Consider the following 26,634-nt stretch of genomic DNA (forward strand, 5'->3'; position numbering starts at 1 on the left):
ACTTGCAAAGTTGGTGTTTTACCACTTGAGTCACAACTTCAGTCCATTTTGCTCTGGTTGTTTTGGAGATGGGGGGTCTCGTGAACTATTTGCTGGGACCAGCCTTGAACCATGATCCAATGGTGCCTGGCTTCAGTTTACATAACGTTCTTTAACTGGGAGTAAAGAATATTGAAATAGAAGGAAATTCAAAGAATTAGTTTTTTGTTAGTTTATTTGTTTTCATGGTACCAGGGTTGAACTCAGTCAGGGCTGCTCTACCACTTGAGCCACATGCCCAGTCCTTTTTTGTTTTGTTTTGTTAGTGTTTTTTCAGCTAGGGTCTCAGTTTTCTGGAGTAAGATCCTCCTTTTTGCTTGCTTGTACTTGGAATTATAGGCACCACCACTCCTGACTAGATTTTTTTTTGAGACAGAGTCTCACTGTGTACCCCAGGCTGGCTTGAAGTTATGATGTCCTTGCCTCAACCTCCCAAATGCTGGGATTGCAGGCATGCTCTACCATTGCTGGTAAAGAATTAGATTTTGATTTTTTTTTCTAGTCCAGGCCTTAGCTTGGAATGTTTTCTTTAGATTACATAGCTTAGCCTAAAGATGGGCATACAAGGCATGCTATGACCAGTACCCATAAGGGAGAAAAACTTTTACCAAGTCCCAGTGTGCTAGTCAGCTTTCTGTTACTGTAAAAATATAAATAAAAAAGGCTCACTTGGACTCACAGTCCATGGTCATTTGGCCCCATTGCTTCTGGGTCTTTCATAAGGCAGTACATGATTACTGGAAAGCATGTGGCATTGCAAGCTGCTTACCTCATGGTGTCCAGGAAGTGAAAGCAAAGGAGAAGCGGCAATCCTGATACCCCTTTTAAAGGATGCCTGCCCAATGGCAAAGTTTCCTCCCCTAGGCCCCACCTCCTAAATGTTCCACTACCTCTCAATAGCACTATGGGCTGAGGACCAAGCCTTTGAAGGGACAACTAAGATCCAAACAATAGCACCCAGTCATTGTTGCCAAAAGATTAAAAACAGTAGCCTTGGGACTCAAGTTTCAGTAGACAGAAATCTTTCTGTGACTTTCAGTTCATGGTCCAAATAGGAGACAAGAACCATGCAAGTAATTTTAACGTGGTATAAAGAATTGTTGACACAGTAACTTTAAAAAGGGGAGGGAGATTCAAGAATCAAGGCTGGGGTGTACCTTAGTGGTAGTGCTTGTCTAACACATGTCAAGCCCTGGTTTTGATCCCAGCACTGGAAAAAAAAAAGGAACCAAGGAGGTACCAACTTTGGAAGAGATCTGAGAATGTGTGTCACCCCTTAGATATCGGTGTCTTTGAGGCCATTGTGAAGCTGGCTTTGAGCATATTGAAGATGGCAGCTGGGAACCAACTCCTTCCACTGTGTTGATGAGAGTGGGGAGGGGAGCACCCCTCCTTCCTCCAGTAGGGAGGCTTTCCTCAGGACACCCTACTGGAAAGAGCCAAGGATCAACTGGCTAAGCTGGAGTGTTTGCTGAGTTTTTGCCCTGTGTCACGAAAACACTTTGAGAAGGAGTGGCTGCAGAGCAGACAAGAATGTAAGGGTTGTGCAGTCCTCCTCTTAGCCATTGGACATTTACACACCCTTCTACTCATGCACCCATCCTAGGGCTTCTATACACCACAAAAATGGGTCTGTTTTTACCCAGAAAAATACAATGAATTGTAAGAAGACCTTACCCTCTCCTTAAGGTGAGGAATTGTAAGGCCCACAGTCATGAGGTCAGTCTCTGGGCCACTACTTCGGTCACAGCCCAGCTGAACAGAATAAGCATTAACAACATTATCTAAGGGAGAAGGTATGGTAGAACATTCCTGTAATCCCAGTGCTCGGGAGGCTGAAGCAGGAAGATGGCACAGTTGTGTGTGGGGGAATATAACTGAAATGAGATGAGGCTGCCTATAGTTGGTATTTCTGACTAACTTTTCCATTACCTGTTCTACTTTTGTTTTGTGTTCTTGGCCACTGCTGATCTAAATCACCAACCTTGCATTGCTGATTCTGTGTTTTCTTTGCCCTTAACCAGGATCTCAGCTGGTCAGGATTTTTTTTTTGGTGGGGGGGAGGGTTATATTCAATTCAAAACTTTATTCCTAGAGAGTGTGAATTAATAGTCTTGTATGTTAGAGTTTTCCATCCATTTTTGCTGGTAAAATTCTGGATTCTAGACAATTCTCCCTTATTGTGTAACAGCAACTCAAATTTCCCCTAGTTGACAGAATATTGCCTTTACTTGCTTGTTGGATCAAAGAGAACATGGATTTATAAACTTGTAGATTTTTGCTAACCTGATAGGTTACAAAATTACGGTATCTCAGTGTCATTCTTATATAACAGTGAGATTGAGAAAAATAATAATAGCGAGATTGAGTCTCTTTTCGTATCTTGACCACTTTCCATTCAGGATTGCAAAATTCAAGGCCAGTGTGGGCTGGGCTACATAGCAAGACCATGTCTTTAAAAAAAAAAAAAGGAATTAGGGGTGGTTAGGGTGAGTTGTTGAGAGAAGAAGTCATCTGTGCTGGGAAACAGGTAGGAACGGGGTCCCGACAAGTGGAGATGACTCTCAGTGAGAAAGGGACGTAGCAGCTACCTACACAGGGCTGCTCAATGCCCCAGGTGGGAGGCCTGAGCACAGTTGAGGCCCTGAGACCTCTCCTGGAGGACTGACCAAGAATGGCCTTATAGGTGGACCCAGGCCCTCTGGGTGGGAGTCCCAAGGAGACAGGCTTTAGGTTTCAGAAAAGCTTCCTGAGCATTTAGCTGCCTAAAGATGAAGAGGCTGCCTGGCCCCCAAGTGAGGCAAAGTCGGAAGGCCGCCTGTGGGGATCTCAGTGGCAGACGTGAAGGTAGACTAGATGTCCTTTGATGTCCTGTTCAGCCTCGAGGTCTGGGGGATCTCAGAACTGAGGCTTGGGAAAAGCTACATGCCCCCAGGCCCTGGAGAGGCATTGATGTCAGAGGGATGACCATAAGTTGGAGAATTAGGCCTGGCACCACAGCAACCCAGCAGCCTTCCAGTTTGGCTGGGAAGGCGTTAAATGTCCAGGCTCTGAGCTCCTGGCCTCCTGGGAAGTTTGTTCAGCATATTTATAAAAGGACAGCTCCACGCCAGCTTTTCCAGACTGCAGCTGCCAGGAAGGGCTGGTAAGGGGTGGGGTGAAACTCCCTGTAAGCCAGGCAGGAAATTCCTCAAGACTAAGGCAACATGGAGCCACAGCAGATCTCAGCTTCTCCCACACCTGTCATGCCCCCACCCCCTGCTGGACCTAAGGGCCCAGGGCTCCTGCCCAGCACCTCCTGCTGCTGTCTGTCCATCCTTCCTTCCGCAGCCCTCTCCTCCACAGCCTGCCGCCTCACCCTGTCCTGAGGGATGCCCTGCTCTGCTCAAGTTTCCTGCTCCTGACTGCCCCGGCGCCAGCATTCAGTGCCTACTCTACCCTTTCTAAATGAAGGGCTTTTTTTTCCCCCCCTAATTTCAAAAACAAGCCAAAAGTTAGACAATCTGTAACACACCCACATCATGGAATATAATTCAGCAACAAAAAGAAAGGAGCAGGCAAGCCATAAAAAGACCCGGGGGAACATTAAATGCATGTTGCTAAGAGAAAGGAGCCAATCTGAAAAGAAGACTCCATACTGTCTGATTCCAACTACGTGACATTCTGGAAAAGGCGCAGTCATGGAGACAGTAAGACCAGTGACTGCCAGAGACTGGGGGCGGGGTCAGTACGAGTTGCACAGGAGACTTAGGGCAGTGAAACTATTGCTCTGTAGGATACTGTAATCGTGGACACATGTCACATGCACTTGTCAACACAGTGCTGAGTGTACATCGGCACAGTGGCGCCTGACGTAAACTAGGGACTTAGGTGATAATGTTTCAATATTTCCTTGTCATTTACAGCAAATGTGCCACACCAATGCCAGACAACGTAGGGGACCTGGGACAGGTACATGAGGAGTCTACACTTCAGTTTCTTCTGTCGTCCTTTACAGAAAGTACAGGTAAGAAGGGGGAAAGAACTAGAAAAGTCCATGATGCTGCTAGCTGAGAAAACCATTCTTTACTACACGAGGTATCACATTGTGCTAGACCCACGCGGGAACTATAACAGTGGAATCATTCTGTAGGTTCTCTTTTTGCGGTGGTATTCACTTTGGATTTTGAAATAATTATAGACCCACAAAAATAGCACCAAGAAGCTGTGTCTCCTTCCCAGCTGCCCCCACAGGTAACGTTTCACGTGGCTGCACTACAGGAGCAAAACCAGGAAAGTGACATTGATGTAATTAGAGGTTCTATTTGTAACGAGCTTTGTCCATTTAACAACATATGACCATCCTTCTGTGTCAATAATTGCCATTTGGAGTGCGTGTGAATTTCCATCCCTGTGGCTGGATGTCAGTGTATTTCCAACTTCTTTTGGTTGCCAAGACCATTAATTTTAACAACCCACTTCCCTCCATGCCTCAGTTCCACTCTCTCCTGTGCTGATGACTAATAATCACTTCCTAAGAAGCTGTGTACACTGAATCTTGTCTAGGGGTCTGCTTCTGGGGAACCCAAATCCTTGTCACAGGACAGCCAGAGGAGAGAGAGCTTCAGGGAACTCTTACTAAATAGTGATCCTACAAATACCATCAAGGATTCAGTCCTCTCCTCCTCTCTCCTTGGCCTCCCTCAGGACAGCTTCATCCTCTGTACCATCCTTCATGGTGGCGAAATGGCTGCAGTGCTTCCAGCATTCACAAGGTACTCTAATTCTTCCAGAAAGAGAAGGACGGCCGGAGTCCAGAGACTCTTGCCAAAGAAACAGGAATCTTCTCAGGAGCCCCAGAAAATCTCTCCTTGAGTCTCCTTGAATTTGATAGAGTAGGTGGCCAAATTTCAACCAGTCCTTTGGCCAATGGACATTCAAATACCAACTAACTTAAACTGGTTTTCCTGGCCCAATCACTGTGGCAAGAGGTTGGCATTAACCTAGTAGGACTAGAATGATCTGAGCTGGAGATGTGGTTCAGTGGTAAAGCACTTGCCTAAGATACTTGAGACCCTGGGTTTGATACCTAGCACTGAAAAAAATGAAAATCATTCTGGCATTCTTCACAGCCAGGGCAGAGGTGTGTTACAGGACACAGGATGTCAGGAGTCTCAGCATACAACACAGACACAGCACCCCCTCGTCACTGCCTCCCCACCGAAGCCCTGGGATTGAACCCAGGGCCTCATACACACTAGGCAAGTGCTGTACCTCAGAGCTGCACCCCCAACCCATCAGAGACCTTTTATGGCCAGGCAGGTGTGGTGGTACATGCTTTTAATCCCGGCACTCTAGAGGCTCACCCTGGGCTACAAAATAAGTGTAAGGCCAGCCTGGGCTACAGAAAAAAATATTTTTTTATGTCTCAAAAAAAAAAAAAAAAAAAAACACTTTCTGGCTCAGGGGTAGAGCAAATGCTTAGCATGTGCAAAGCCCTGGGTTCTATCCCGAGCAGCAGAAAAAGAAAAAAATCCTTAAAAAATTGTGATAGCATACTGTCCTTCAGAAAATACCTGTTTTCTTGTGCCCACTCCTTGTCTGTGTTTTATTATTATTTTCTAATCTTTGCCAATTTGATAGTAAGAAATAACCTTATTCTGTTTTGGATATAGTCTTTGTAAGGGATTCATTTTTTTTTTTTTTTTGTAAATTACCTCCAAATATCCAGGAGCACTTTTTAAATTAAAATCATGCTTTCCATTTTTTTTTTAATTTTAGAGATTTAAAATATTAAATCCTGGCCATATCTGTTGCAAATATTTTTCCCAGGCTGCCATTTACTTTTGAACTTCACTTACGATGTTTTACACTTTTACCTGGGTAAGTTTATCAAATTTTTTTGATGTTCGCTTTTGCTTAGCTCTTCTAGTTATGTAAACTTCAAACTTTCTTCCAGTAAATCTGGTACTTTTTGTTGGCTTGTTTGCTTTTGTACTTAAGTTCTTAGTAAATTTGGAATAATTTTGTTAGGTAGGATTAACTCTATTCTCATTCTATGATGTAGTCGGGCTTTTTAAATCAAGCAGTCAAGATGGTGTTTGCTCTATGGCCTAAAAGTTCCTTACCTCCATTTACCATAGAGATGTGGCTTTTCTGTCGTGACTCCCCAGTATTCAGGAAAAAAAAATGGTCAGTGCAGCATCAAAGAGCCACCACCCAGGGTGACACGCTGGGTCCCACCATGCCCATGGTGGAGACTCTCTGCTTTGTGGCATTTCAGCCCAGTCTTGCGGATGTACAGAAGGAGAAAGAATGGTGGGTCCAGGTCCCTGACATGCTGGCAGAAATCTGAAGTGATGATTCCTGGGGGAAGGGAGGGATGGGCAGGGCTTGGGATACATGGCTGTCACTTGGGACATCCACGTTCTTTCTCCTTGTCCCACCTGCCTACTGTGTGCCTTTGCTGTGACCCCAGATCCATCAGGCATGAAGTAGAGCTCACCTTCCTGCTTTGCTCTGGGGTCACTCATCCTCGATTGCTTTGGTTTTTTGGGTTTTTTTTTTTTTTCGATTGCTTTGTAACAGAGGAGAAATTAACCGACTGCATGATAACTTTTTCCACTTTTAAATGATTCACCAAGTAGTAAACTTTCTCAAAGAGATCCTAATGCACATGTTAAAATTTAGAAGGCAGGAGTAATGGCTGACACCTGTAATCCCCACACTCAGAAATCTGAGGCAGGTGGAGGTAGAATTCCAGGCCAGATCGGACTACATGAGACCCATTCTCAGATGAGAATACTGGCCCTGGGGCTGGAGGACTGCTGGATCAGGAGGTGCCCAGGTGTGGATAGGGACCAATGTGAGGGTTGGGAGAGTGAGTGTGTGTGTCCAGGGGCAGGGAGAAAGTAAGTAAATACACGCAAAGGGAAAGGCCTGTGGTGTTGGCTTAGCATCAGAGGTATCAATCTGAAACCATGATTTTAGTTAATTAATTTATTTTGGTGGTAACTGGGGTTTGAACTCAGAGCTTCCTGCTTGCTAGGCAGATGCTCTACCACTTGAGCCAAACCTCCAGCCCAAAACCATAATCTTTAAAATAGCTAAAGAAATATGGATGCCAATGTAAATGTGTTCTGTATTTTTCTGTTTATAAACATGGATTTCCTGGCTATGTGCACTGAAAAGACCTGGGAACACTGCAATCTGTAATAATGACCACACCCACCTTCCAGATCTTGCTTGGTGACACAATTCTCTCCTGAAAGGAGCCAGGGCTCCTTGGAGCAGTGGCTGGTCCTGGGGCTGTGGCAGGAAACAAGCAAGGTAAGCCTCATCTGGAGTGGCAGAGAAGTGAGCGAGTGAGCAAAGAAGATAGGGAATTTTTTCAAAAGACAGAAAAGCCAACTTCTAGGGGCTTCCAATGGCCAAGTCTGGAATGATCTGAGCATGAAAATAATAATAGCAGATTATAATCCGGAAGTCCATTATACACACAAGTGCCAGGGAGAATGGAAAGCTGTCCCTCACAGTAGAATGCCAGCTAATAACTATAGAGGTGACATAGGACATCACTGTTTGGCAGCCAACCTAGCAAGTATTAGTTCCAGCAAGAAATGTAAGGTGTGCTAAAACCAGTGGGTGAAAGGGGTGAAGGTCAGGATTTTACATGGTCTCAATTATCTTCCTCACAAAACATTTATTAAATACAAAGGGAAGCTGGGCATGGTGGTGCGTGCCTGTAATCTCCTAGCACCTGGGAGACAGAGGCAGGAGGATCATGAGTTTGAGGTCGGCCTGGGCTACGTGGTGAGATGCTGTATCAAAAACAACGACAACAACAAAGGGAAAGAAAAGAAACTTTACAGTGGAAAAACCTGGCATGCACCATCTTTATCAAATGGACAAAGTTATTACCAGCAGTTATGGGGCAGAGAATTATCAGGTGTCACTAAAGAGATTGAAAGGAAAAGGACTCAGCATGTGTGACTAGCATTCCCTGGGTCTAATTGTGAGGAAGCACTGGACAAATCCTAACTGGAGGACGTCCTACAAAATGACTTCAGAAAAAGTTAAACCCTGAAAGTCAAAGAAGGGACTAGGTGCTGACTCCAGTGGAGATGGAGACCAGGGGATTTGCTGCAGTGTGCCACCTGGAAAAGGAACCTTGGCCCTGAAGGATATCACTGGGACAGCCAGGGAAATTTGCACGGAGCACTCAGCTGAAGGTTCCTCAGAGTCCTACAACCTTTCTGTCCATTTAAAGCTGTTTTCTGCCAAGAAAGCAAGACGAGCACCGAGCTGCCAGCTGCAGCGAAGACTTCTGGTGCCCAGGGCATAGGATGGTACCCTCCCAGCAGAGGAAACTGCACCAAATACAAAAAGCTGGCTCAGACATTGGTGAAACAGGCAGCGCAGGGAGGAAAACTGAGATGAGCCCTCTGGACTCCCAGACTGTCTTCCTGGAGGCGAAATCCAGGCTGGAGCACAGAGAGAGCGCAGTCTGCGTTGGAGGGACAGAGATCACGGTTTGCAGAGGCGGAGACAGCGGGTGCCAGGAGGGCGCGAGGACAGAGAAGGCCCCGGGTCTGGCTGAATTCCAAGTGTGCACACGCTGATGAGAGCCAAGGAGCTGTCATCAGACAGAAGCCCGCGGGGAAAGACTGCTCCTGAGGGCTGGGAAGCGAGTTCCCATCAGCCGCAGGGAGGTGTCCTCCAATGCAGGTGACAGCCCCAAGTGCCACACCTCGGAAGGGCGGTTACTTTAGCAACGGGAGGACAAAGGGCTACTCGGAACCAGCCCTGAACTTGTTTAAAACCAAGTCTTTAAAAGATCAGAGCACTTTGCAAGCGCCTGTCATTAAAACCCCAACGCTCTTAAAAGTTGCACAGCGAAGTCCAACACGCAATGGCTGTCATCCAAGAAAAAATGACCCTCAGCCTGCCGCAGTTTAACTCCAAGCTTTATAGGATTTGCTTGCTTGCCTGCTTGCTTTTCTCTTTGATTTTGAGGTGATGTCAGGAGCAAGGTCACTTCCTACAGGAAGCCCTTCCTGACCTCCCAGACTGGGTCCCAACCCCTGTCACGTGGTCACCGTCTGTCCCTGCACGCTGGGGGCCCAGTTCACGGACGATCGCCTCCCCACGGGTCCTGACCACACCGAGGCGCCGGACCCGCTGTCCGCGGATAGCCATCCGGAAGGTTGAGAGCGAGGCCTCGACGGCCGGGCGCTCCGCAGGCAACCGCGAGGGTTGCGGCAGGTGCTCTGCGGAGCCTCCGCCACCTTGAAGCCGGGCCGGGCCTGCAGGCGTTCCTCGCTGCTCCACCAGGGGGCGCTCCCGCGAGAAAGAATCCGGAATCCGGAATGGGGAATCCGAAATCCGAAAAGCTGCGGGTCCCGCAGCCGCCTGCCATCCCGAGCGCACGTCCAACTCGTCTGCAAAGTCGGGAGACTCGTCCTCCTTCTTCACCTTCACCCGATCCCGAGGGGCAGGTCTCGTGGGGCTGATGGGGACAGGGATGGAGGGCCCTGGGAGAGTCCGATCCTCACTGACCCCATCTTTGAAGCTGGGACTCACGGACTCGGCCCCAGACCGTCTTGTCTGTAAAACCTTCCAGGACGAGGGACCTTCGCAGGTGATTTGGAGGGTTACGTGAGGCGGCATCCGGCGTGGAGGATTTTGGGGAAAACAATGGGGTCGGATATGCATGCAGAGCTAGGGCCACGCGCAGCGCACGGAGTTGTCCTTAAACCGGAGCCGATGACGTTACACGAGTAACGAGGGCGGAGGACCGCGCGTAAAATCACTCAACAAACCTGCGACTTCTGGGCGCAAAAATAGCAGAGAACGCTCTATTTGCACAGGGGCGGGGCAGCCAGGAACGTCCATTCTTGACTTTGAAAATTAAGGAAACCTAAATTCAATTTTTTTGTGTGTGGTGCTGCTGGGGATGGAACCCAGAGCTTCAAGACAGGCAAAAAAAAAAAAAAAAAAAGTGAAGAAAGCCAGGGAATTACAGGCTAGCTTTAGGAAAAAAGCATAAAGCACAAAGACAAGGGAGTTTGGAACGTATCCATCCTCATGGTGCACGTGAACGGGTTAAACACATTCTGCTTTTTGTTTTGTTTTGGGATTGAACCCAGGGCCTCGCACAGGTTAAGCACACATCTGTCACTGAGTTCCACCCTAACCCCTAGCATTCTGATATATGTATCCCAGGCTGGCCTCCAACTGAGGTCCTCCTGCCTCAGCCTCTTGCGTGCTGGCATTACAGACGTGTACCACTACACCCAACATAAATTTTCACTTCAATTATTCCATAAACTTTCACTTCAATTATTCATCAGTTCCTTCCTTGGTCATTTGTTTTTCAGTGCCCAAGTGTGCAGGCACTCTTTCGGGGGACAAAGAGTCTGGGATGAATAGACTCAGGGCCTCCAAGAGGCTCCCCAGTAGGAGTGTGACATCAGGGACACTTCCACTTCCTTCCTCCATTTCCTGGCACCTCCTGTTGCTTCACCTCCAGGCCAGGCATTTCCTTGAATCACCTGTCCTTCCCGGAACTGAAACACTCTACCTGTGGGTGTACAACAGGGCCCGAATGTAACATGTAGTGAGTCCTCCCCTTTGACTTTTTCCTTTAGTTTCAAAGCAAACAACGCAAACATTCAGGTGGGCCCTGCAGCATCTGCAGTTGCCCAGAGCCAGGTGAGTGTCAGGTGAGGCCTCTCCACATCTCCCTTCTCAGAGGAGAGACTCGACACAGGTCATAGTGATAACCCACATGTCATCCACTCCACTCCCTGTGGGGTAATAAGGATGGTCCTGGGGATTAGTTCTCCATAGCCCTGGAGTCAGGGAAATGGAGACAATAAAGACAGAGTCAAGCCAGGGATGGTGGTACATGCCTGTAATCCCAGCACTTGGGCGGCAGGAAGATCAAAGGTTTCAAGCCAGCCTGGGTCACACACACATGCATGTTTGTGCAGGACTGAGGTATAGCTCAGTGATAGAATGCATGTTCAACACAGTGAGGCCCTGGGTGCCATCCAGCACCCCTCCCCCCAGACAGATTCTTATACAATTGGTTTACTTTCTACCCCCATGTGTTTTGTTTTTTGCATGTAAAAACATTCCAGAAGAGCCAACGCCCAGTGGCTCACTCCTGTAATCCTAGGTAGTCAGGAGGCAGAGATCAGGAATACCCTATCTCAAAAAACCCATCACAAAAAAAGGGCTGCAGAGTGGCTCAGGTGGTAAAAGCCCCTGTATAGCAAGTGAGAAGCCCTGAGTTCAAACCCCAGTGCCAGCCAAAAAAAAAAAAAAATCCTAGAAGAGCCTGTACATATAATTAGAGGTCAGCAGAGCCCCAGGAGCTGCAAGGTCAAGGGCCCCTAAGCTGTCACCTTTGTTTTCACCCCCCAGGGCCTGCCAACAAGCCCCAGCTGGACCCAGAGGACAGAGGCTCCAGGCTCCATCAAGGAGGGTGAATGACACCTGCCCTAAGGCTCCAGCTCCTGCCTGCTGGGTGTTCAGGGGTCTTTCTAGAGAACAGAACAATGTCCTGGGTGGAGGACGAGAATCCTAAGTTGTTCCTTATGAGTCTGACCAAAACCCTGAGCTAGGGGAAGACCCCAGCTCTGCACCCTGGTCCTGTAGATCTTTGGAGGGGCTGGGCAGCCCACACGTGACACACATTGTCTTTGTGACACACACACAGCCAGGGGTTCTAGGCCCCTGCAGAATGAGCAATCATGGACAAGGCCCAGCCCCCAGGAGTGGGCTCTAGAGCCACTCCTGCATCTGTGTGTCCCTCCCTCCAGCAGGACAGTCCAGTCTGTCCTTCCAAACCTCAGAGATTCCAAGAACCAAACCTGATACCCCCTGAGGCGAGAACTAGTCCAGTGACACTGCCAACAGGAAGCCTTCACCCACATCCAGGAGAGGCACCTGCTGTGGTTCCTGCCACCGCCAGTGTGGGTGGCCCAGGGAGACTTCCTTGGGCTCTGTTTACCCAACTTAGTGCTGGTTTCCCAGGCCAGCACCCCTTCTCCAAAAGAGGCAGTGGCCAGCAGGTTCCAGCACAACACCAGCCTGCAGGTACCTTTTTGGGTTTTTGCCTTGACCCCAGGCATGAGTTCTGATGTTGGTTTGCCTCATTCCAGCCTTGGTGCATTCTGCTTTCTGAGGGATGCCCAGTCAGCTAGGCGTGGAGCACTATTGCACTGAGTTTCTCCATTTGGGGGATATTTTATTGACATTTTTTAAAAAGCATAAGTTTCAGGAGACACTAAGAATAAAGTAAAAGGTTAGTCACAGACTGGGAGCTAACGTTCACAATATATGTGTCTGGCAGAGGACTTGTATCCAGAATATATAAAGAACTTTCACAGGTCAGTAAGGAGACACACAATCCAACAGAAGTGAGCCTGCCAAAGATGTGAACATACATTTCACCAAAAAAGATATATGGATGGTTAATAGAGACATGAAATGCCACTTAAAACCACACTGAAAATGCTAAGCATAGTGGTGCATACCTGTAATCTCAGCACTCAAGAGGTTAAAATAGGAGGATTGAGTTCAAGGTCATCCTAGGCTACATAGCCAGAACCTGTCTCAAAGCAACTATGACAAAATTAAAACCCTACATGGCCCAAAAATAGAAACAGTCGATCTATTTTCTGCCATTTAAAGGAAGAAATTATTTCTGTCCAATGGCCCCATCCTCGCTCTACCTCTTTTAGGTCCATAGTTCTATGTCTATTCTGTGATGCTGTTCCACATGCAGGTAGATTCAGTGTTGTACATAGCTGTTTTTAAATATACTCCCATATATTTTCTTACAAGGTCCAGGTTGATTTCATATATATTTAGCAGAGTTTGTGTCCTCCTCTTCAGTCCTCGGATTTAAGTAGCTCTGGGCTCCCACACACTGGCTGTGGCATGTCCATACCTGTCTGTCCATGCCCAGTCCTGTTTGTCTGGATTTCCCTCTTGGTGGTGCTGTCAGGCACTAAGCAGGTTTGGTTTTTCAGGACTGTGGGCAGCATTCCCTGAGAGGTGATGTGTTTCCTGATCTTTGGAGCAATGCTTTGCTGAATAATGCTCTCTTTTAAAACAGCGTGCTCACTTTCTTTCAATACGCGTTCACTGAGACACATCGTTCCCGCTATTTGTTGTGGTGTAGTGACCCACATATCTCAGAATCCAGGGTGTCCCAAGTTCACAGCAGCAGGTGGAAGCAGCCCCAGCATCCATTGGGGATGAATGGATGAACAGAATGTGGAACATACATGCAAAGGAAGATCATTCAGCAAGGAAAGGCGTCCTGGCACAAGGGACGGTATGCTGAGTGATGTAGACAGACACGAAAAGGACAAATACCGTTTGATTCCATTCATATGAAGGACCTGGAGTAGTCAGGTTCCTAGAAGCAGAAGTGGAAGGAATATTGGTTGCCAGGGCCTGGGAAAGAGGGAGTGGAGTTGTTGTTTCAGGGATGCAGAGTTTCAATTTGGGAAGATGAAAAAGTCCTGGAGATGTGCTGAACAAAAATTTGAAGATGCTGAACACTACTGGACTGTAGCTACAAATGGCTTGTTGCATGTAATCTACCACAACTTAAGAAACAGACTGGGTGTGGTGTCTCACATCTGTAATCCCAGCCCTCAGGAGGATCGAGAGTTTGAGACCAGCTTGGGCTTCATAGTGAGACTGTCTGAAACAAACAAAACAAAACACTAAGACCCACCCCCTGTGCCTGCTCCTAGACACTTCTCAACTCATCCCTGACTTCTAACGTTTTCGAGTGGTGTGAACGCCAGGCAAACCTCCAGGATGTGTTTTTCTTTTCTTTCCTTTTTTCTTCTTTTGGTGGGACTGGAGTATGACCTCAAACCTTCGTGCTTGCAAAGCAGGAGCTCAAGATTCTTCAGGCGCACCTCCAATCCATTTTGCTCTGGTATTTTGGAGATGGGGGTCTCGAGAACCATTTGTCCCTGCTGGCCTGGATGGAACTTGGTCTTCCAAGTAGCTAGGATGACAGGCGTGAGCCACCAGTGCCGGCCAAGGTATGTTCTTTATGTCTTTTGCTTCTTCTGCTGCTGCAGAGACTTGCACTGGAGGAATTTGCACCATTGTTTGTCATTTTACCATTAGCGAACCTTTGGGTTGTTGCTGGCGTGGGGCTTTTGTGACTAAAGCTGCTGTGAATATCATATACGTACCTTTCAGTATGTGCATTTCTTTCTGGTAATTTCTAGGAATCTATTAATTATTATTTTGGGGAGGGGGAGGTGCTATGACTTGAACTCAGGGCCTTGCACATAAACCCGTGTTCTACCACTGAGCTGCACCCCTAGCCCTATTTATTATTTTTTTTGCAAACTTTTTGATTTATTTTTTTCTTTTTTTGGCTACTGGGGTTTGAACTCAGGGCCTCATGCTTGCAAGGCAGATGCTGTACCACTTCAGCCACCCTGCCAGCCCTTTTTGTAAACTTTTTTATTCAACATTACTTTTGTGAGCCATTCAAAGTGGTAAATATAGCTGTATTCATTCATTTAGGCCGATTGGCAGTGGTTTTTCCTTTTGTGACATTACACCTGTTATATTTTAAAATAAGTCTGAGTGTGGGTTCAGATACCATGGTGAGTCTGTGAGAATTTGTCTGAGGTTTATGCGAAGTGCAGCGGGATGTGCTCCTCTTCAAAGTTGCCTCGGTCTCCTCAGAGGTGTGTGAGTGCTGTCTGTCCACCTCCCAGCCAGAACGTGCTTGCTTTTATTAGGTCTTTTTATTGTTTGCTTAACACCAAGATGCCCAGCTGGTCTTGAACTCCTCCTAGATGAGATCAACATCTGAATCCGTGCACTCAGCAGAACAGATGCCCTCCCCAAAGTAGGCGGCTTTTTGCAATCCTTGGAGGGCCTGAACAGGGCAAAAGGCAGAGAAAGGATGAATTTTTAACCTCGTTCCTGCCTCACCAAGCTGGAACACCTCATCTCATCAGCTTCCCTCAGCCTGGGATCGATGCCATCGGCATGAATTACCCACCGCCTGCTTTCCTGGGTCTTCAGCTTGCAGACGACAGACTGCAGGACCTCTCGACCTCCATCTGAGTCAGTTCCCATAGTCAATCTTGTTACACATCTCTACAGAAATGTGACTAATACCACGCAAAGCGGTACAGATGCTGTGGACAACAGCTCGACATAGAATTACTGTACTACCTAGCACTTCAATTCCATCTCTAGGAATATATCCAAGAGAAACTAAGCCAAATGTCTACACAGAGTACATGCCTATACTGGGATATTATTCTGCCATGAAAAAGAATGAATACTGCTGGGTGCCAGAGGCTCCACCAGTAGCTCAAGCCTATAATCCGAGCTACCTGGGAAGCTGAGACCAGGAGGATCAGTTCCAGGCCAGGCTAGGCAAAAAGTTCATGAGACCCCATCTCAACAGAAAAAGCTGTGTGTGCTGGTGTACATGTCATTCCAACTACTGCAGGAAGCATAAACAGGAGGATCGCAGTCCAAGTTGGCTTGGTCAAAAAGTGACCCCCCGTTTTCAAAATGATCAGAGTAAAAAGGGCTCCAGGTGTGTCTCAAGGTGCAGAGCACCTGCCTAGCAAGCGCAAACCCCTGAGTTCAAACCCCAGTACCGCCAAAAGAATGAATACTGACAGTAAAGCAAGGCAGGCAAAGGGAAATAGGGCATAGGAAGCAGAAATAAAGGTTGTGTTAACGTGTAACCTGATTAGAAGTGCACAGACCCCATTCCCTTCTCTAAGCTTTGCACTCCTTCACTGAACAATAACCAACAATAGAAAACGACTCTCCCTCACCTTGCTACAAGTGATTTTTGCACCCTGGGATCGTATCTGAAGAAAACTGTCCGGTATGTTCCTTTCCTTTCATCTGGAGAATGGTCACTAAAAGTCACCAGAGGCACAAGTCTGTGTGCGAGGACTGGGAGTGACTTGACATCTTCGGCCTGAACTGATAATCTCAAAACACACTGTAGCGGCAGAAATGGTTGGGATGTACTGGTGTCCAGAACAAAGTGGGGCACTTACCTAAGGCGTGCTTAACAGGACTCCTGCTCTGCTCTTCCCAGCATGCACAGCCCTGCTAAGCCAACCCATTTGCGTTCTTCTCATAAGCCCCTGTCTTGCCTATGGAGGCTGCTGTGCTTTCTGCTTTACTTGCTGACTCAACCTCCGCCTGTGTTTCATCTTGAAAATTCTTTTTCTGTAACAGAGAACCTAAGGACTTGGTTGAGGTCCCCCTTCTTCCCGATGACCACTTTGACATACTCACTGACACCTGGCGGCAATGCTTGCTACCCTGGGAATCTTGGAAACAACTTGAAAAGTGGAACAGACCAGACACAAAGGTCACATAATGTATTAATCTGAGCTAGTGGAGTGGCTCAAGTAGTACAGCACCTGCCTAGCAAGCATGAGACCCTGAGTTCAAACCCCAGTACTGCCAAAAACAAACAAAAAAAATAGAAGTATGAATCCTTTTGAATAGAATTTCCAGAGCAGGCAAATCCATGCAGACAGAAAGCATATTGATCATTGCCAGGGAACTGGGGGAGCGGATGGGGAGTGACTTCCTAAGGAAGTGTAGGGTATTTTTCTGGAATGATGAAAAGGTTTTGAAAGTAGAAACCCTGAACGTGAACACACTAAATGCTACTGAATGGTTAAAAAAAAAAAAGAAAAGAAAAGAAAGGAAGAAAGAGAGAGAGAAAGGGAGGTAGGGAGGGAGGCCTGGGGGTCAGCTAGTCGGAGAATGCTTGCTTAGCATCCGTGAGACCCTCTGTTTGATTCCTACACCAAAAAATTAAATTAAATTTAAAAAGCCCATAGTCCAGGGGGATCAGTATTGTGTCATTCTAGGTATGGTTTGTACAAGTCTTTCTGTAATCATATCTGGATCAATAACCTAAACCTGATTTGCTAAATGGCATGATGATACCAGAATTTATTTATTTATTTATATATTTATTTATTTTGTGGTGCTGGGGATCAAACTCAGGGCCTCACAAATGTGGAACACATGCTGTACTCTTGAGCCATGTCCCCAGTCCCAGAATTTCTTTCCTTTTTTTTTTTTTGTGGTGTTGGGAATCGAACTCAGGCCCTTGAATATGCTAGGCAAGTGCTCTACCACTGAGCTGCACCCCAGTCCTCTTTTCTTTTCTTTGAGGCATAGTCTCACTATGTAGTCCAGGCTGGCTTCAAACTCTCAATCCTCTTACCCCAGCCTCCTGAGTGCTGGGATTATAGGCATGCATCACCACACTGAGCTTCAGAATTTATTTTTAGGCAAATGCTCTACCACTTGAGCCACATCTCCAGCCCCAGAATTTATTTTTAACTGATGAATATAGTTGCCCATTGACTAAACTAAAGAATGTTAAAAATAGGCGCTCACTGAGGAAAACTGAAAGCATTGTTATTGACTTTGCCTAGCAGGAGGAATGCTCTGGGTTAGATCCCCAGCACTGCCTAAATAAATAAATAAATAAATATATGTATAGTTACTCAAGATATGCAGTATGTTAGAGGTGGGAAGATATCTGAGATGATCTACTTATTAGGAGGAAAGATTCACTGTGGTGCAGCGTTTTGGGGGTTTTGCGGCCCCATTGCATCTGGGCCTGCCATGAGGCAGAGCAACTTGGAGGAAATGCGTGGGGAATTCCTAGTAAGGCAGCTGGGAAGCAGAGAAAGGCAGGGGCCAGGGTCCCAACAGTCATGTCAAGGGCACGCCCCCAGTGACCTCACTTCCTTTGACTAGGCCCTACCTCCTGAAGTTTCCACCACTTCCAGATAGTGCCACAGCCTGGCCACCAACCACCACCACTGGGGACATTCACGATCCCAGCAAAGCTGGTAACATTCCCCAAGAATGGTTTTCTGTTTCTGTTTTTGTTTTTGTTTTTGAGATAGGGTCTAACTCCTCCAACTAGAGGAGTGCTGGGATTACAGACAGAGTTACACCATAGCATCCAGCTCCGAAGGCTTGGTCTTTTCTCTCTCTCTCTCTCTCTTTTCTTTTTTTTTTTTTTTGTGATGCTGGGGTTTGAACTCGGGTCCTCCAGCTTGATGAGCAGGTATTCTACCATGTGAGTCACTTCCTCAGCAAGGCTTGGCCTTTTATGGTCCCATTTCCAGCCATTGATATAAGAGGATTTTTGTTTATTTCATGTTCACTATAAACAAGGCAAAGAACCCTGCCTCTAGGATGTGTGTCTGCCTCTGGGGAAGGGACTCAAGACTTCACTGAACCCACAGCACAGTCCCTGCTCCAGCCCCAGGGCTCATTTCCACCTACTCAGGTGATCTCAACCTTCTAGAGGCTCCAGAGCTTGCGGCTAGCTTGTGCTACGTGAAAAGGAAAGGAAAGGAAGGGAAGAGGAGGGGAGGAGAAGGGAGGAAAGGAAGAAAGACCAAGCAAGAGTGCCAGTGGCTCATGCCAATAATCCTAGCTACTCAGGAGGCAAAGAGCAGGAGGACTGTGGTTTGAAGCCAGCCTAGGCAAATAGTTCGAGAGACCCTATCTCAAAAATATCCATCACAAAAAAGGACTGGTGGAGTGGCTCAAGGTGTAGGCCCTGAGTTCAAGCCCCAGTACACATACACACACACACACACACACACACACACACACACACACACATGAGAGAGAGAGAGAGAGGGAGAGAGAGAGAGAGAGAAGAAAGGGAGGAATGGGAGAGGAAGCTTGTCTTCCTTCCATTAGGAACATACTCTGTTTGGACTCTCTTGATTCTTTGGGATCAAAGGGAGATGAGCCACCCCACGATTATAGATCTGAGCTAAGCAACCTCCTTGGGGCTCCCTGGCCTCCAGCCTGTCCCTTGGAGCACAGAAGCAGATGGCTAGAGCCAAAAGGGCCAGGGTGGGTGGGTGTGAGCCTCTCCTGGGGGTAGGACATCCAGGCCTGGTCAGGGGGAGTCATAGTTTCCCAGACTTTTGCTCCCACATTTGTATCCTCTGTTCTCAGCCTTGAGTTTCTGCTGCGGCTGTGCCAGCACAAGGCCCCGGGCCCATGCCAGCACCGTGGGCACAGTGGGGTAGCTGCACGGATTCATGTGCACAGCCAGGGCTAGTGAAGGGGAGAGGTGAGAGGCCCATTTAGGGAGCCAAGGCTGCAGACCCTAATCACTTCCAGGGTTTCCCGGAACATAAACCAATGCTTGCAACTTACCTGGAGGAGACATTCCTGGAGAGAAGGAGGAAGTAATTGAGGACCTTCTAAAAATATCTCTAAGGGAAGTAGGAGAGGGCAGGACAGGATTTTCTGAAGAGGTTTGTGCTGGCAACAGAGAGGAATTCCACGCCCACAACCTCCGAATGTCAGGTATTCTGAGCCCACAGTTCAGTCAGGCCCCTCACTTCCTACTGGTCATAATTTAAATGTCACCTCGGCCATGCCAGAGGAGGCATCCCCCTGCCTTTTCATCTAAAGCTCTGACTTACTTAGACCCTTTCCCACCTTATTTTTTTCTTAGTATTTACCATTGTCACCCAACTCACCACTCATGTTTATTTATCCTACTGACTGCTTCCCCCAAGAGCGTGTGCCTTGGAGTGGGGATTTGTTTTGTTTCGGCTGTTCCCCAACATCTAGAATAGGACTGGCACTGGGTACTGGGTCCATATTGATTGACTGAATGAGTGAATGAATTCATGAATGAATGAGGGTTTTCCATTTTCATCCCGACTGTAGCATAAGATGGGAGTCCACCCTCTGCTCATCACAGAACAGGTCAGGCATCTAAACTCTGAAAGGTATCAGCTCCAAACTCTGAAAGGTATCAGCGCTCAAAGACAAATTTACTTGAGTGGCCACCAAAGGGGACGGGTGAGTTAATTTAATCCACACACAAACAGCAGAATCTTCAGAGCCAGTAAAGGAAAGACGGTAGATTGGTGGCCCTCAGACCTCTGAGAACAATTTTCGTATTTCTAAGGTGTTATTTACCTTTGGCAGTCTGTTGGCGCTCATACCAATAGTGTAAAAGGAATGGTGGGTAAGATGATATTTTTGGTGTGCGTGTGGGACTGGGGTTTGAACTCAGGGCCTTGTGCTTGTAAAGCAGGCATTCTACTGCTTGAGTCACGCCTCCAGAACATTTCGTTCTGGTTATTTTGGAGATGGGGGGGTGTCTCACGAACTATTTGATGACCTCAAACCTCAGTCCTTCAGATATCAGCCTCCAAGTAGCTAGGATTACAGGTTTGAGCCACCAGTGCCAGGCAAGATTAATGTTTTGAACCAAGGCAGTGGTACCAAACTGTATTGAGAATCATTGTATTCTTTACCCTTATGAACTCCCCAAACAAATAAAGAAACAAACAAACAAAAAACTCAGGAAGCAGACATCAGGAGGATTGCAGTTCAAAGCCAGCCTGGGCAAATAATTCGAGAGACCCTATCTCAAAATACTCAACACACAGACACACACAGACACACACACACACACACACACACCCTAGAGCTAATGGAGTGGCTTAAGCATGAGGCCCTGAGTTCAAACCCCCGTACTGCAAAAAAAAAAAAAAAAAAAAAAAGAAAGAAAGACAGAAAAAAGAATCTTCTGGATGAAACAGGAGAAGATTTTTAAAAATTTTTGCAGGGCATGGTGGCTCATACCTGTAATCCCAGCTATTAGGGAGGTGGAGATTGGGAGGATTATGGTTCAAGGCTAGCCCTGAGGAGAAAAAGTTGAAAAGACCCTATCTCAACCAATAATGCTGGGCCTGGTGGCCTGCCCCTGTCATCCCAGCTATGTGCAAAGTATAAATAGTAGGATCACAGTCCAAGCTTGCCTGGGCAAAAACACAAGACCCCATCCCAAAAACTAAAGCAAAAAGGGTGGAGGGCATAGCCCAAGTGATGGAACACCTGCCTAGCAAGAGTGAGGCCCTGAGTTCAACACCCAGAACTGCCAGTAAAAAAAAATTTATTTTTTTGCAGTGCCGGGGATCAAACCCAGGGACTTGCATATGATAGGCAAGCTCCTTATCACTGAGCCCTCGCTGGTTCCTAGGAGAATTTTTAATTTTATTAAATTTTGATCCTTCAGAACATACCTTTTTAATATTTGGTGTGGGGGCTGGGAAGTGAACATTCAGCCCTCCTGCAGTAGGTCAGAGCACCATAGTCACCTGGAGGTTTGTTTGAGGAGAAGCCAAACTAGCCCTTGTTTATTCTCAGGGCTGTTCTCAGCTGGTATCAGAAGACACTTTTTTGTGTAATCAACAAAGTGAGCCTGAACTTCAAGGCAAACAATCGATAGTATTCGCTACCAATCATTAAAAGTGAGCTTCAAGCAACAATTTAGAATTTGCGAAAAGATTAATATCATGTAAGTGAAATATGTTAACATGGCCAATGTGTAATGCTATCAAAACAGGCTTGGGCCAAAGACCCACTGGTAGATGCTAGAGCATCAGAATTTATGTAACAGGCTGTGAAGAGTGTTTCACTTGCTTAGTTTGCACACTGTAACTAATCCTCAGGAAACTCATGATCCATGTGCGGGTGTCCAGCCCCAGGGAGGGCCACACATTCACCAGCCTCAGACCACTGATGAGGGAGTGAATGATCAAAAGAGTCCAGTGCCCAGCTAGGGCTGGGGAGACCTCTCTCTCTCCCTCTCTCTCTCTCTCTCTCTCTCTCTCTCTCTCTCTTCCTCCTTCCTTTAGCTCTGCACAAATTATAAATCTGTGAACAAAATAAATGTTGCCTGATGTCACTGACTGGGGCTGGTTTGTTGCACAGCAAAAGAACTGAACAAGAAGATCTGGAGTTGAAAACAATGATTTAATTTCCTTATGAAATGGAGAACCTCCTTTAGCCACACTAGAAGAATGCTAACGAAGTAAATGAGGTCATGGGATGACATAAGACAAAACGCGTCCAGCAGCTCTACAGCAAAAACATTGACCCTCCCATATCGCTTCACTGTAAACAATGGCATTTATTTTCTGAATATAGCATTTGAATATATTCTTTATAGGAAATTCAGAAAAATAAAAATTCAAAACAGAGAATGAAAATGATCTATTGATCATTTGTCCCTGTAGGTTTATTTCTATGCATACAAGTTTATTTATTTTGCAGTACTGGGATTTGAACTCAGGTCCTTGCTCTAGCAAGTGCTTTGTCACTTGAGCCACACCCCCAAGCCCTTTGATTTTGTTTTTCAGGTTTTGTACTGGGCAGCCTTGGACTATAGGCCTACCTTTGCCTCCCAAGCAGCTGGGATTATAGGCATGCACCAACACATGTGGCTTAAAACATAGAAGTTGATGTTACAAACCATGAGTCATACTTGCAGAATAACACGGATCTTGGTCCATATGTCACCAAACACGTTTGAGTTCTTTGTCTGGTGCCCTTCTGGACACTAGGGAGGGCAGAGCTTTACCAGCATAGCCATGACTATGGCCTTCTGGTCACTAGTGAGATGCTGAGAGTTCATGACCAAGGAGCCATGTGTTACCTGGTGAACATTTGCTGGTGCAGTGGGACAGGCTTAGGGGTGTCTTCTGTCTCTTATCCCTACCTCAGTGGCAGAGAGGCTGAGGGTCACCTGGTGGGCATAGCCCCCAGTCACTGCCCCTTGCAGGTGATGTGCCTTTTGGATGTCACCAAACGGCTGAATTATGCAGAAGCACTTTCTGATTTGGAAACACTTAAATGAAAAAGCAGAATTTCATTCAAAATCCACTCTCATTAAGAACTTTCATGCATGCAAAAAATGTTTACTTTTTTTATTGCCTATTCATGCAAAGTCTGTTGTTGATAGACTATTGGAATTTATTTATTTATTTACTTACTTATGCTGGAATCAAACCCAGGGCCTCGAGTGTGCCAAACAAGCACTCTACCACTGAGCTACAAAATTTTTAATTTTTTTTTTGAAGTAGCCATGTAAAATGCTGGAAACCCTGTGACAACACAGTGAACCTCTTAGTCCCCTTTACAGGTCAGAAAGTGACCAACTTTCCAACTGCCATCTCATACATAAAACCTGTTTTCACAAAACTGATTCGAGTTGTTTATATTATGTTTCTTTTAAAAACTTATTTTCCTTAAGGGCTTTTTAAAGGTAACTCTGTGTGTGTGTGTGTGTGTGTGTGTGTGTGTGTGTGTGTGTGTGTGTGTTTTCTGTGTGTCTGTGTGCTAGGGTTTGAACCCAGGCCTCCTGGGAGGCTCTGTCACTGAGACATACCCCAGCCCCACCCAGTAACATTTTAATCACAGCACAAACTGACCCTGAATTTCCCCCTCCCTCTTGGGGCCTTGAGGCCAAAGGCTGATCCCTGTCTCAGGCATCGATGACACACAGTCACTGACACACCCACTTTTCGGTCCACCACAGGTCAGAGCAGGATGAATCCTCATGCAGCCACAGACCCGTGTTTACAAAATTTTTCTCCAAGTGTGGCTGATGTAACCGCCATGGGCATCAGCTTTCCTTAGGGAGAAGGACGACTGTCTTTGTTTTTATCCTCTCGTTAACAAAGCTGATTTCTTTATCTTCAAGTTTTTTCTCTTCTTCCTTGTGTTTCACAGGCGAGGAAAAAGCCTGAGACCTTGAAGCTGCATTAGTCTCTTACCTCCTGGGGAATCAGGAGTTTTTCTCTGTTTATTTGGTTTGGGTATTTATAGTTTGTTTTGGAAACATTTCTTTTAGATGAATGTTTGAAAAGCAGCTCTCTGGCCCCGCACTCCCCGATGGCCCTCCAGGACCTTGGGGCGCGTGGGTGTCACCAGGGGTGCTCGCACCGCGCCCCCGGCTTGTGCCAGGCCGCGAGCTTCTCCAGGACACTTGTGGGGGACGAGAAAGGAACCGCCCGAACAGTCGTGAACCTTCCCTGCCCCACCCCCCGCTACCGTTTGTCCGAGGACCACGAAGTCCCCAGGCTTCCCGAAAGCGACGCCGGCGGCCAGGTCAGAGTTGATTCCAGAGACCGTGCCTGGTCCGGGCGGGCGTTGGCCCTCCAGTCCCCAGCTTCGGGGAGGGTGACGAAGACACGATCGGCTGGAAGCGCGGTCACCCCTGCCTCCCGCCCACCTGGCCGTCCGCGAGCTCCCGCTCCTCCTTAAAGCGGCGGCTCCGCCCCGCCCGCCCCGCCCGCCCGCGGTTCCTCCCAACCGCCGGGTCCCCTCCGACTCCGCGGAGAGTCGCAGAACCCCGAGCTTGCAACGAGCGCGCCGCCTTCCCGGTCCCCGTGCGCGGTCTAGCGTCCCCGAGCCCCGATCCTTCACCATGGCCAGCGAGGAGCTGGCGCGCAAATTGCAGCGCCGGCTGCGACTCGAGGCGGCGGAGGAGGGCGGTCGGGACAGTCCCCAGCCCGCACCCTGCGCTGCCCCAGCCCGGGTGCCAGAGACGGAGCCCGAGCCCGAGCCCGAGCCGCCCGCCCGGGCGCCCACGGCCAGCGCCGACGCCGAGCTGAGCGCCCAGCTGAGCCGACGGCTGGACATCAACGAGGGCGCGGCGCGGCCCCGCCGCTGCAGGGTCTTCAACCCCTACACCGAGTTCCCAGAGTTCAGCCGCCGCCTCATTAAGGACCTGGAGAACATGTTCAAACTGTGAGCCACCGCGCCGAGGCCCCTGCGCCGTGCGCCCCGAGGGCCAGGACAGGGACGAGGCGGCCAGGGGGCCTGGGTCCCTTGGGTAGGACAGAGTTAGGAGGTGCAGGGCTGCTGGGGGTGCACATGGCATTTGACTCAGTGCAGTCAGAGTCGATCCCCCGCCGTCGGGGACCTCGCTGGGCTGGAAACCCGCGATCAGCAGCCCCGAAGGTCCCTGGCGGACGCGGAGATGGGGTCCCGGGCGCCCCGGCGGGTGCCGCCCCCTCCGCCCGCATGCCGGTCGATTTGCTCCGAGAGCAACTTCTAGGAACAGGAGCCGCCGCCGCACGTCACCTGCCAGCTCTAACTTTATCCCCCAAGGGAGAAATTAGCCCCTGTCTCCTTTTATCTTTCAAAACAAAAGGGGAAAGTCAATCCTGGGCGGCCGCGCGGGGTCTGGTGGACGCACGGAGGCTGAGAACCCGAGGGCGCTAAACGCAGTAAGCAGCTCAGCCCATCCCGGCGAGCGCGACCCAGGCGCCTCGGGGGCGTCGCTGGTCGGTCCCCCTCTTGCTATCCGTTGGGCTGGAGATGCGGCTTGGAAGCGGACTTGGCCGCTGGCGCCGGTCGCGAGACTGTTCCTGTCCTGCTCAGTGACCAGTGGGGAGCCGCCCACCCGGGATACCTGGGGGGCTGCTGGCGCCCCAACACCTGAAGAAAGGGGGCGAACATATCGAGACCCTTATCGGCCTTATCTCTTGGGACCTCCCTGGGTCACATCTGGAGGTCACATCTGGAGCAGTAATAGTCCCTTGCCTTTTAAGGTCATAAAGTATTTTGCACACCGTGAGCTTCTACCCAAGCTATTAATATTATTTCCAGAATTGGGCCGAGACCGGGAAAATGGCTGGGGGAGCACAGGCCGCCGGCCAGGTCATGCTTGGGGCGTCATTAAAAGCGCTTGGAATGCGCCTGCCCTCCGTGGAGGTTCTATTTAAAGGCGTTGTGCAGGGCGCTGTGTCGCCCTTGCGCTGAGGTCTGCTGAGCCTTTGCAGCCTCCTCCTCCAGACACCTGGATGTCGCTGTTCCTGGCTTCGAAGCAACTCAGAAAGGCTGAGTTGGGGCCAAAGAATGCCGCTGGGACAGGTGAAAAAGCTGTCATCAAGGCAGTGGTTTGTTTGTCAGAGGCCCCTGTGATTTGTGTGGGGTTGTGTCTGTCATGGAAGGATGCCTCCATGTCTTAGCAGTGCCAGGTGGGTCCAGGGCAGGTGTCTTGGGGACTGACCTTTGTATGGTCGCCCGAGCTTTTATTTATTTATTTTTTTCTTGCAGACACTTTGGAAGGTTAAGTTTGCTAGTTGTCAGGGAAGTTCCCATAGGGAGTCTCTCTCATGTTTTGGTGCTGGGAATTGAACGTAGGCCCTCGAATGCGAAGCACATGCTCTTTCACTGAGCTGTGCTCCAGTCCTGCTTCTCATTTTCTTGACTCAGTTGCCCTCATTCTCAAGTGGCTCATCCCTGCTAGTGGCAGGGGCCACAACAGCTCCAGAGCCCAATGGGAAAGAGTAGCTACAGCAGAGGCCTTATGTACCCCTGTGCGTGCGTGTAGCATTACTATTGTTTCTTATTGGGCTCTTAACCAGTTTCTGTGGCCAAGTGAGTTCATTGGCCAGGACTAACCCTTGTGCTCCCCATCCTCTGAAGTGAGGGGTCTATGGTGTCCATGTTTGGAGTCCTCCCAGGCTCTGTGCCCCCTGCCCTGCCTTTGGGCTCCCTAAAGAACCAGAGATTCCTGTGCTCAAACCCTCCACAGAAAACTCTATTCCCCATCCGATTCTGGTTTTCCCTTTGGGGTAGGGGTGCTTCTGCGCAGGGTTTCTACACCTGGGACTCAGCAGAAACATCTCCCTTTTCCTCTCCCACTGTGTCTAGATTTGCTGCCTGGACACTCTGGGTGCAGCTCTGGCTTTAGCTCTCATC

General features: G+C 48.3%; 1 protein-coding gene across 3 annotated transcripts in view; it reads left to right on the forward strand.

Annotated features, from left to right (window-relative positions):
* The first annotated feature begins 10,003 nt into the window (after positions 1-10,003).
* Positions 10,004-26,634, forward strand: part of Efhd1 (EF-hand domain family member D1) — a 54,671-nt gene continuing 38,040 nt past the window's right edge. Inside the window, exon 1 of one of the 3 annotated variants that reach the window (XM_074072007.1) lies at positions 10,004-14,096. In XM_074072007.1, the coding sequence (XP_073928108.1) occupies positions 13,864-14,096 (233 nt within the window). In that variant the 5' untranslated portion in view covers positions 10,004-13,863. Of the gene's footprint in view, positions 14,097-24,192; positions 24,673-26,634 lie in introns of those variants that run through there. The other 2 variants (XM_074072005.1, XM_074072006.1) reach the window with 2 other exon arrangements.

Source organism: Castor canadensis, chromosome 4, assembly GCF_047511655.1.
Source record: "Castor canadensis chromosome 4, mCasCan1.hap1v2, whole genome shotgun sequence".
NCBI classification, from domain to species: domain Eukaryota; kingdom Metazoa; phylum Chordata; class Mammalia; order Rodentia; family Castoridae; genus Castor; species Castor canadensis.